General features: G+C 49.1%; 1 protein-coding gene across 1 annotated transcript in view; it reads left to right on the top strand.

Annotated features, from left to right (window-relative positions):
* The first annotated feature begins 325 nt into the window (after positions 1-325).
* The window catches only part of SSC4D (scavenger receptor cysteine rich family member with 4 domains), a 29,021-nt gene continuing 19,341 nt past the window's right edge, over positions 326-10,005 (top strand). Inside the window, exons 1-4 of the mRNA XM_019545393.1 lie at positions 326-590; positions 5,901-5,933; positions 6,217-6,252; positions 7,057-7,362. Coding sequence (XP_019400938.1) covers positions 368-590; positions 5,901-5,933; positions 6,217-6,252; positions 7,057-7,362 — 598 coding nt within the window. The 5' untranslated portion in view covers positions 326-367. The remainder of the gene's footprint in view (positions 591-5,900; positions 5,934-6,216; positions 6,253-7,056; positions 7,363-10,005) is intronic.

Raw genomic sequence — 10,005 nt, 5'->3', positions numbered from 1 at the left:
CTTTAAACGAGTCATTTAAGTTCTTCATGCCTCAGCCTCCCTGCAGCATCAAATATACATTAGCAGGACTTGTATGCCAGAGCCAGGAAACACCTGAGCAACATGCTCATTAGAAAAGTTGTGTTGTTATCATGGGTGTGCAGAGCTGGGCCGGAAGGCCTTGCAGATGGGCACTAATCTGCAGTGTTTGTCACATAGACTGTGAGCTCTGGGGAGCAGTGGATCCTGCAGCTGTGCAGAGGGTTTGACTGGGCAACCCTTGAGGTCCCTTCTTGCCCCGTGATTCAATGGGGGAAGAGAACTTGAACATTGCTCTGCTCTGTATTGTGCCCAGCACAATGGAGGCCTCCTCCATGCATGGGGCTCCATGGCTTTGCCATCACAGTTGCTAATGTTTGTACTGAATGTTCCAGGTGTGGCCTCTCATCTTCTTGAGAGACAGTCGGACGATTGCCTGTGGGACGAGGGAGAAGCAGAAATGAGAATTGGTCCCTGCCCAGTTCACAAGCACAGAGTGTGGAGACCAGGCCTTTGGGTACTGACCACTTTCCTGATCTCTGCAGCACTGCTCCTCCTCCTCGGCCCCCGTGGTGAGCCATTTCATGGTATGGGGCTGGGAGGCAAGGTAGGAAGAGAGCTTTGTCCACCAATAAGAAGTTGATCCTATGGCTGGAGGACTGGATGGGAACTGCAATCCCCTCCATCGGCATCAGGAACCTCCTGCCAGCTGCTCTGGGTCTGAGAGGTGCAAGCTGAGGGAGTCAGTGGGAGTGCTGTGATCCACTTAAGTGAAGGAAAGTGCTTAGTACACCTTCCTGGAAGACAAATAAATGTGTATGGGAGGCTCAGCCAAGCTTCTGGACCCAGCCACCCCAGAACAGAACTGGGACACAGCGTGGCCTTGTGGAGAGAGCCCTGAGCAGGGACATGGAAACCCTGGCTTCCTTTCCTAGCTCTGCCATTGGCTTGCTGGGCCACCTTCAGTCAGTCACTTTCTCTCTCCAGGCCTCAGTTTCCCCATTGGTAAAATGAGGATAATGATACTGAGCTGTGTGGTAAGGGGCTGTGAGATCTACTGATGGAAAAGGATCCTGAGAGACAGCTCTAGACTGGCTGACTGCGGGAAAGCATGAGCTTTTCAATCCTCCCAGAAGTGATTGAGGGAGGCAAAGAATGAGGTGGAGGAACAAGTAGGCAGTATGCAAGCAGGTAAAAGAGTACAAAAGAGACTTCCAAGATGCCAAAAGTAGCTGGATCCTCAATTTCCCAGTAATGGAAATGAGAATTGTGCAACTCAGTCCCCTGGTTACGTCCTAGTCAAGGTGGGAGTTAGAAAGCAAGGGGCTCTTCTATCAGCATTTGCACAGCTTGTTCAGATCTACAGCAAGAGGGGACAACTCAGCTTGAGCCACAGGTGTAAGTATGAAATGTGCCAGTTTCCCTCCACCGAGGTGTATGGAGGCTATCACCGTCTTTGCTCATCCATTGTTTAGCACCCTGCATGGGTGTAGATCTTGAAAAAAGTGTCCTTGGGCAGAAGACAGCATTAGATCCACGCGCCTTGAATGGGTTTAAACAGGACTCCAGTGGTGCTTAGACTCTTTGAGGAACCAGGACTGAATTTCAGCAGGGATTAAGGCAGGTTGGCTTGGATTTGTTTAGAGATGGGCTGAAACCAGCATCCAGACATTCCCAAACTCTGTAGGAAGGAGATCAAAATCCAAGTCTGAAATGTGCCACCCTGAGCCTATTTCCAGTCTAGGCACCCAGGTACTTCAATGATAAGCACAACCTAAAAACAAAGGTTTGCTTACCCAGGTAGTTTGCACCAATATAAGTTATGGTGTGAATTTCAATATAGTTATACCATGATAATTCCCTTGTGGGGGTTGGGGGGGGGTGGCACATTAATTACAGCTGCTTCAAGAGATGCCCTAATTAAAGCTCTGCAGTGTCTTGTGTATCAGCATCCCTGCATTTCAAAATAGTAGCGGAGGTACTTGAATTAAAGCTCATTCAACAAGCTTTAGTTCAAGCATCCCTGCCACCATTTTAAAGCATGCGGACACTGATACATGAGACACGGAAGGCTGCTGGAGCACAGTAATTACCACGCTCCAGCAAGCTCAGTTAATCGAGTCTACTCCACTGCACTGTAATTCCAGTGCATCAGAGCAGCCTCTGTGCTTGTGTACAGGCACCCTCTTATACCAACATATGTGCTTTTTCAGTCTAGTTTATGTCACTTTGGAAAAAGTTAAGCTAAACCGGAAAAGGCCCCCCTTATTCTGGAATAGAAATATGATACCCATATAATTCTGTGTTGATTTTAGCAGTGTAATTCTATTGATATAATTGTACTGATTATTATAGGTAAAACTTTCCCATGCAGACATCAGGGATTTTCATAGAGAGTTAGGCCTGCAACTGCCTATGCTTGTCACTGGGTTGGGGGCACATAAACTCTTTTAAACCCTTTGCAAAACTCTTACCAAATAGGTGAATTTGATGTCTGTACTTAACTCAGAAATAGTTCCAAATGAAAGCTTCTCAGCCAGAGCGGCTGAGGTTGGGGTCTGTAATAAAACTCCAGCAGGGCCTCAACACTCACAAGGCTGACTTTGTTCTGCTTAACTATTGACAGAGATTGATGCGGTCCCTGCCAGCCTCCATGGAGATGCTTTATTCATGAGCACTCTGGCACCTTGCTCTGATATGCAGCAAATAGGTGCATGCTGGCACCTCTCAGCTGAGAGCAGCTTGCAGTGATGCAAACAGTTCATTTCTCACAGATGGATTTGGGTGTGGTTGGTAATTTATACTACAATTGGCAGTTTGCTTTCTCATGAGCCTCCCTCACTCCTGGTACATTGCCCCTGAGACACATTTGCAGGGGGCGGGGATCACTGGGGACAGGAACTATAATACATGTTTTCCTTTTGTGTTTCACTTATTTCTCTTCATGAATGGGCCTCGGCTGAGTTGCTAATGAAGAATTATTTGTCCTCCAGGTTGGTGGTTTAAATTGTAAAAGTGTCCAGAAAAGGATCTGATTTAAATAGGTTCCCCACCACCACCCGGGCCATTTTTTAAATGTTTTGCTTTGTTAAGATCATTAGAAGAAGTTTGGATGATTTTTTTTCCCTCCCAAAAAACCATTTTCTGCTGGAAATTTCAGGTGTGCAAGGTTTTGCTCTTGCTTGGTTTTCCTGAAAGTTGCTTCAGATAGTTCAAAAGTGTACTTCAAGTTCCCATACATAGATTTAAGGGGATCTTAAACAAATATGTCCTCTCTAGCAAACATTCTGTAGGTACTGGGGACAGAATCATAGGAAGTTAGGGCTGGAAGGGACCTCAGGAGGTCATCTAGTCCAAACCCCTGCTCAAAGCAAGACCAGCCCGAACTAAATCATCCCAGCCAAAGCTTTGTCTAACCTCCAGGGATGGAGCTTCCACCATCTCTCTGGATAACCTATTCCAGTGGCTTGTTACCCTCCTAGTGAGAAAATTCTTCCTAATATCTAAACTAAACTTCACTTGCTGCAACTTGAGACCTGGCCTCTGCTTTAGTTTCCAAGTGGAGAACTGAACTCTTTTGAACATTTGGTCTGAGTTGTGTACACTGAGCCCTTGCAAACTGCCCCTCAGCACAAGAAGTGGATCTCTCTGGGCCTCCTGCTTGTCCTCTCTATTTAGCTTGTAAGTGCTTTGGGACAGAAATGATCAGGTTCAGTGTGCACACAGCTTCATGCAATGCCTCTGTCCTGGCCAAGGCTCCCTAGGTAATAAATACGGTACTGTTGATAACAACACTGTCATTTCACCACTTCTTTTCTGGCCCCTAGAGTCTTCCAGGGTGGAGAAATTTTGAATTTCTACCACCATAAAATCCCTTTTGTGACTGATTTAAAAACCCTTCCAGGCTGTATTTGTAATCACAGCAAAGCAGGGGCTTGATGAGTTTTACCCTGTTTCAGGTCACCTTTAAGTTACTGTTCATGACAGCGGCTTCAGTGTTCCACAGGAACTGATGTTTCTGCATCAGCTATGGATTGGCATCTGCCTGTGCTGGTTTAGGAACAGTGCATCCTGTGTCTGTGCAAAGGGCTGGACATGTGCCCTCTGGCACCAGCTGAGAGGATCCATGGGCACTCCCACCTCTATATACTGCCAGAGAGGCAGAAAGAGTCCCACAGCATGGTTCAGCATGGGTTCATCCTGCTTCTCTAGGGTATAGATAACTCCATAAGATGCAAGATGCAGGGCCCAGCATTGTGGCCATTGACCATTTGATCCTCTGGGTGTCACTATTGGATTGCTTATACAGGGGCCATCAGTTGCATCTTACAGCTACTTGCAGGCAAGGCTTCAAACACCCCTTGTAAAGAGTAGTGCTGAAGTGATGTTGTAGACACAATGGTCCAGAAAATATGCTAGAGGCAAGAGTTTTTGTGGGAGTTATCTTTTTTGGCCTATCTCCATGGTTAGGACAGACTTAGAAAAGCTTCCAAGTATCACAGTACCTTTCATCTCTTATAAATCAGCCAGTCTTAAGGTCTAAGCTGCTCTGCCTCATTCTGCATGGAGCCAAGACATGTGGGGACAGTTTTGCAGGCCCTTGCTGGGATCCAACTAAGTTGTTGTTGAATGATTCTCCCAGCTTTCTCTGCTGATATTTGCTTTTTCTGGGCACTGCTGTTTCATGCAGGGTGGCTGGCAGGCAGCATCCCTGCTAAGCAGGCAGCAGCCCCCCCTTCTGATCCCCATGTGGCTGCTGGGCCATCTCTCCTGGCCACATGGGAACCAGGTCCTGACCCCAGCTCCACGTAGCTGGTTCACAGCAGTCCCACCTGCCGGGACAGCTTTTCTGGCTATGTGGGGATCAGGACACATGATGGGGAGATGGCTGCCCCTGCATCCAGCACAGCTCCCCCTACCAAATCAGGGCTTAGCCAGGCAGCAATGGACCCTCTTGCTGCCTGCACAATTTACTCCCAGTCAACAACTACACGTGTGCTACTGCACAGTAGCTAATGCACGGTTAATCTAGTGCCAGTGTTTCCTCGTACTTGCAAACAGTGCATTAGCCTCATTTACTGTGCAGCAAGTCCTGCACACATGTAGATGGTGATGCTTTACTGCACACTGGTTTAGTCTAATCCACAGTAAAGCATCTTGTGTAGACATGCCCAGGCTCAGCAATGCTACAGCAGTTAGCACTTTGCCTTCCAATGTACCATACTACACTCAGGGTGAGCACTGACAATGAAACTGCTGCAGAACGATAACTCACATTCCTCCCAACACAGTTTGCACCCCTGCACCTTTGCAAGTAAGCCAGGCAGTACAGTCAACACAACACTCCCCAGAACAGTGAGCTCGCTCTCTACCTGCCCTCTGAATGAACAGGATTGACTTCAAAACAAGGAAATTATGGTGGGGAGTGAAAAAACATTTTTTTTCATTGTCCCTCTCATTCACAAGCCTTTTGAAGTCTGGTTTTCCAGCTTTTCCAATGCAGCCAGGAGGGCTGAAAATTTAGGGGGCATTAATCCACATGCCATGGCCAAATTCCAGTGGTTCTCCAGTGGTTTGCACTTCTTTCTTGTGCCTTGCATGGTTTACAACCTGCCACCTCACTCCCTAGAGGTGGCTGCATCCAGCAGTGGGCAAAGTGATCCATGCATAGTTAAACAAATTGCCAAGGCTACTGGCCTAGCTCTTACCCAGCATTTTTCAACAGTAGATCTCAAAACACTTTATAAAGGTGCTCAGTTTCATTATACCCATTTTGTAGACTGAGAAGTAAAAAATCTGCTTTGTATGTTTGCCCCCTGCCCCCTTTTGAAACCAGCTGTTCTCTCTCTTTCAAAATCTTTCTCCCCTGTTCTTTTTTGCAGACCTCAGATCTTTGTGGAAAAGGGAAGAGACAGGTAAGTGGACATGCCAGGTGCCCTGAGACCTGCTCTTGTGCCTTGTTTAAGGCAGGAGTGGCCAAAGCAAGGGTGACGTCAGTCTATGCCACCAGTCAACTGCTCTCATTTGGGGTGAAGTTCATGTCTCTGCAGGGTCAGCCCAGTGCTCACCTCTTTTGGCAATCATGTGGCTCAGGAAGAGGCTATGAAACAATTGGATGTCACTTGTCTGACAACCTTCTCCTCCCTCTGTCCTCTCAGAATACAATGGATGGCTTATCCCTTTTCTTCTTAATTTCAGGCAACATATTGGAAACTACCCCACTGCCAGTTCCAGGTAAGACCTGATCCTTAGAGCTGTGATTTGATGGGGCATCGCTCACCTGTGGGATTTCATCACAGATTAAATGAAAAAGAAATGTTTGGCAAGGAAAATTTGAGTTTCCCCCAAGTGGGGTTTAAATTGAAAATGTCAGTGAAAACCCACATTTCTTTGTGGAAGGGAATAATCCTTTCCTGAATAGTCCCACTTATTATTGCAAATCAGAGGGGAATTTGACCACTGTTGCTGGCTTCCTGAAAGTGAACCAGGCTGTGTCTGATGGACAGCACTTTACTGTAGGATCCTAATGAATGAATAAGCTGGCAGTGCAAACACAGAGCCATTTATACAGATGTGCTATCTATTCCCACTGGCTTGAACAGTCCTTTATTTGTGACTGATTTCAGCCTGGGGATTATCCTGAAATGGGTTTGCTAAGAGTATTAGCAAGTTGCTGATGGCACCAGGTGACTTGTCACTAAAATCCCATGACACAGTTTTTCTTCTCTAGCTCAATAAATTCCTAATCCCCTGGGAGCTTCGAAGATGCGAGGTGTATGCCCCCTGCAAACAGGCATGCCAAGATAGATGTGCATAAGTGTTCACTATCCTTGCCTTAAAAACCCACACACCAGGATCTAAGCCAACACAAACAAGATATCAGAGCACTGCTCCTCTTAGCTATTGGAGTTGATCCTTTGACTTAAGTGGCAGAGGCCTATGATTTGGTGGTTACATTTGCATCTAATTAGTCAAGTGCCTAGGCTGCTGCCTGGTGACCAACTTGTGGTGACCTTGTCCCTGTGCCCTTCCTTGCAGAGGTGCGGCTAGTCAAAGGGCAAAGCCGCTGCCAGGGGCGTGTGGAGATCCTCTACAATGGCTCCTGGGGCACAGTATGTGATGATGACTGGGACATCGTGGATGCCAATGTGGTGTGTCGCCAGCTGGGTTGCGGCCATGCCGTCGCCATGCCAGCTACCCTCACCTTTGGCCAGGGGAGCGGGCCCATCTTCCTGGATAATGTGGACTGCAAGGGAAGGGAGGCAGCCCTGAGTGAGTGCAGAAGCCACGGATGGGGCATCCACAACTGCTACCACTATGAGGATGTGGCTGTCACGTGTAATGGTAAAAAGTTTTGGTTCCATCCAGTGGTGGGAGAGGGGTTAGTGATGGGTCATGTGGCCTCAGTTGACTGGCACACTTACAGACCCACTGGCTAAGGCCCAGCAGCCCTCATCTCACATCTCAGGACCTTCTCTTGGGTTTTGCCTGACTAAACTGACTCTTTCCATATCTCCCTTTTCCTCCTTTCCCCTTTAGTTTCAATCAGTCCAGGCCCATCTTCTCATTCTGCTATTTCAGCTCTGTGTAAGGAGAAGAGCTCATGGATGGCACAAGGCTGAGAACAGAACAAGAACATAAGAACTGCTATTTATTGGGTCAGACCATAGGTCCATCTTGCCCAGTATCCTGTCACACAGTGGCAGAAAGGGGATGCTGAAATGGAGAGTGAGCAGGGTATGGCCAGGGTTTGTTTCCACTGTTCCTCTCTCCCTTGCAGCCTCCAGCATTTAAGGTCTAGGAAGTTCTAATTCAGAGGCTGTGCCCCTCACTCCCATGCTCAATAGCTACTGCTACCTCTTTCTTCCAAGAATTTGTTCTAATTAGAGGTGCACCAATACATTGGTCCAATATCAGATTGGCACCAATATAAAGATGATTGACTGTATCATGCTTCAGTTAATGTGCATTAAATCATTGCAAGGTACTAGGACAGGGGTTGGCAACCCCCGGCATACGTGCCAAGCATGGCATGCAAGGCCATTTTCCTCAGCCCATGTTGGGTCTGGGGAGGCAGCAGCTCTCTGCAGCCTCCCAGCTGCAGCCAGCCCCAGCTCTGGGTAGCTGCTGCCAGCCGGAAGCCCAGGCTGCTCCCAGCAGGCAGCTGGGACGCTGCAAGCCGCTGGGAGCAGCCCTGGCTCCGTGGCTATCAACAGCTACCCAGAGCCAGGGCCACCTGCAGCCGGGAGGCTACAAACAGCTGCTGCCTCCCCACCCCAGCCCCAATGGGTGCAGTGTCGGCACCTGCTGCCTTCCCAGGGCCCAGGACCAGGAGACAGTCAGGGCCAGGGCAAAGGCGGGAGGGCAGCAGCTGTTTGTAGCCTGCCGGCTGCAGCCCACCCCAGCTCTGGGTAGCTGCTGATAGCCATGGAGCCCGGCCTACTCCCATAGAAGCCCTGCTGCAAGCAGCTTGGGCTCTGCGGCTATCAGCAACTACCCAAAACCTGGGCCAGCTGCAAACATCTGCTGCCTCTGTGCCCCAGCCCCAGCTGCCTCGCAGCCCCAGCCCCAGGGAGGCAGCACATATTGGCAATGGTCCCCACTGCTGCCCTCGCTGGTTCTGCAAAGCACCGCTGGAACCCGGCACGGCAGGGCACAGTGGGGGGGCACAGAACGCTTCCTGCCCCGAGCTCCCCGCTGCCCAGCCACACTTCCCCTGCAGGCGGGGGCAGCAGCGAGGGGCACAGCCCTGTGCTGCTGCTCATGCTGCTCCCGGGCACACTGAAATGTGGCAGGGCAGTGGGGAGCTCGAAGCAGGAAGCTTTCTGTGCCCCCCACTGTGCCCTGCCGCGCCGGGTTCCAATGCTGCTTTGCAGAAACGGCGAGGGCAGCACAGTGGGAAGTATTGCTGGCATCTGCTGCCTCCCTGGAGCTTGGGACTGGGGCTGGGGCTGCGAGGCAGCTGGGGGCAGGGCTGGGGCTGGGACTGGGATGGAGAAGCAGCAGATGTTTGTAGGTTCTGGGTAGCTGCTGACAACCACAGAGCCTGGGCTGGGGGGCAGGGGCTTTGGGTGGGAGGCAAGGGTCATGAGCAGGGCTGGGGGGTAGAGGCTTTTGGTGGGGGTGTTACTAGATTTGCCCATCACCTTGGGGTGTGCTCATTTATTAGGGATACATTTCTAGGGTCTTTGTAATTCTATCAGTGTGCTGCTTGTGTTACTTGTATTTCTATATGGAGCTGTATCTCCCTTCTGCAAGTTCTCACCCCCAGTGGAGCTATCTTGCAGGACTTGGTTTCAATGGGGCTGGGTTCTTCCAGTCACCAAATCAGTCATACAAGAGATTAACGTGACACGCCTGACCTGGCCGGGTTGATCAGCATGGACAGGCTGCTGCCCTCATATGCCAAGAATCAGTTCATCAGAGCAACAATAAACTGCAGTCAGACACAAGCACACAGGTAAACAGAATACCTCTGAATCTGGCTGGGTGTCCAGCTGACACCCTCATGGGCCAGCATTCAGTTCATCAGGGCAAGTCTGAGCCAAACTGGGTCAATCAGCCTCTATAAGCTGATCCCCTTATGTGTTTCAAACTCAGCATGTCTTAATCTTTAGCCTCTTGATGAGCAGACCCCATAGTATTTTTGGGTTTCATAGGGATCTTGAGCTTAGGTAGAAGAAGTGTTGCTGCAGAGCAAGTGGGGAAGGAGAAGTAGAGAAGGAAAAATATACCCAGTTACTACCAGCTTGACTATAAAAGTTATTTATTGCTAAGTATATGAAATATATAATGGTACCGGTAGTAATAGACATGCAAAGGAAAACAAACACAAACAATTACAGTACTACCCGGGTTTCACTAAGTATTTGGGGAAACTTAGCTCAAGCTTAACTAATACAGTTCAGGTTCAGAAATCTATACCTAGAGAGAAAAGAGAGAGAGCGAGAGCTGGGATCTCACCAGTCCAAGGCACTCGGGTTGCAA

This window comes from Crocodylus porosus, unplaced genomic scaffold, assembly GCF_001723895.1.
Source record: "Crocodylus porosus isolate Cpor-Errol unplaced genomic scaffold, CroPor_comp1, whole genome shotgun sequence".
Classification (NCBI taxonomy): Eukaryota; Metazoa; Chordata; order Crocodylia; family Crocodylidae; genus Crocodylus; species Crocodylus porosus.
The sequence above is the reverse complement of the archived record's forward strand: the minus strand, read 5'-3'. Positions and strand labels throughout refer to the sequence as shown.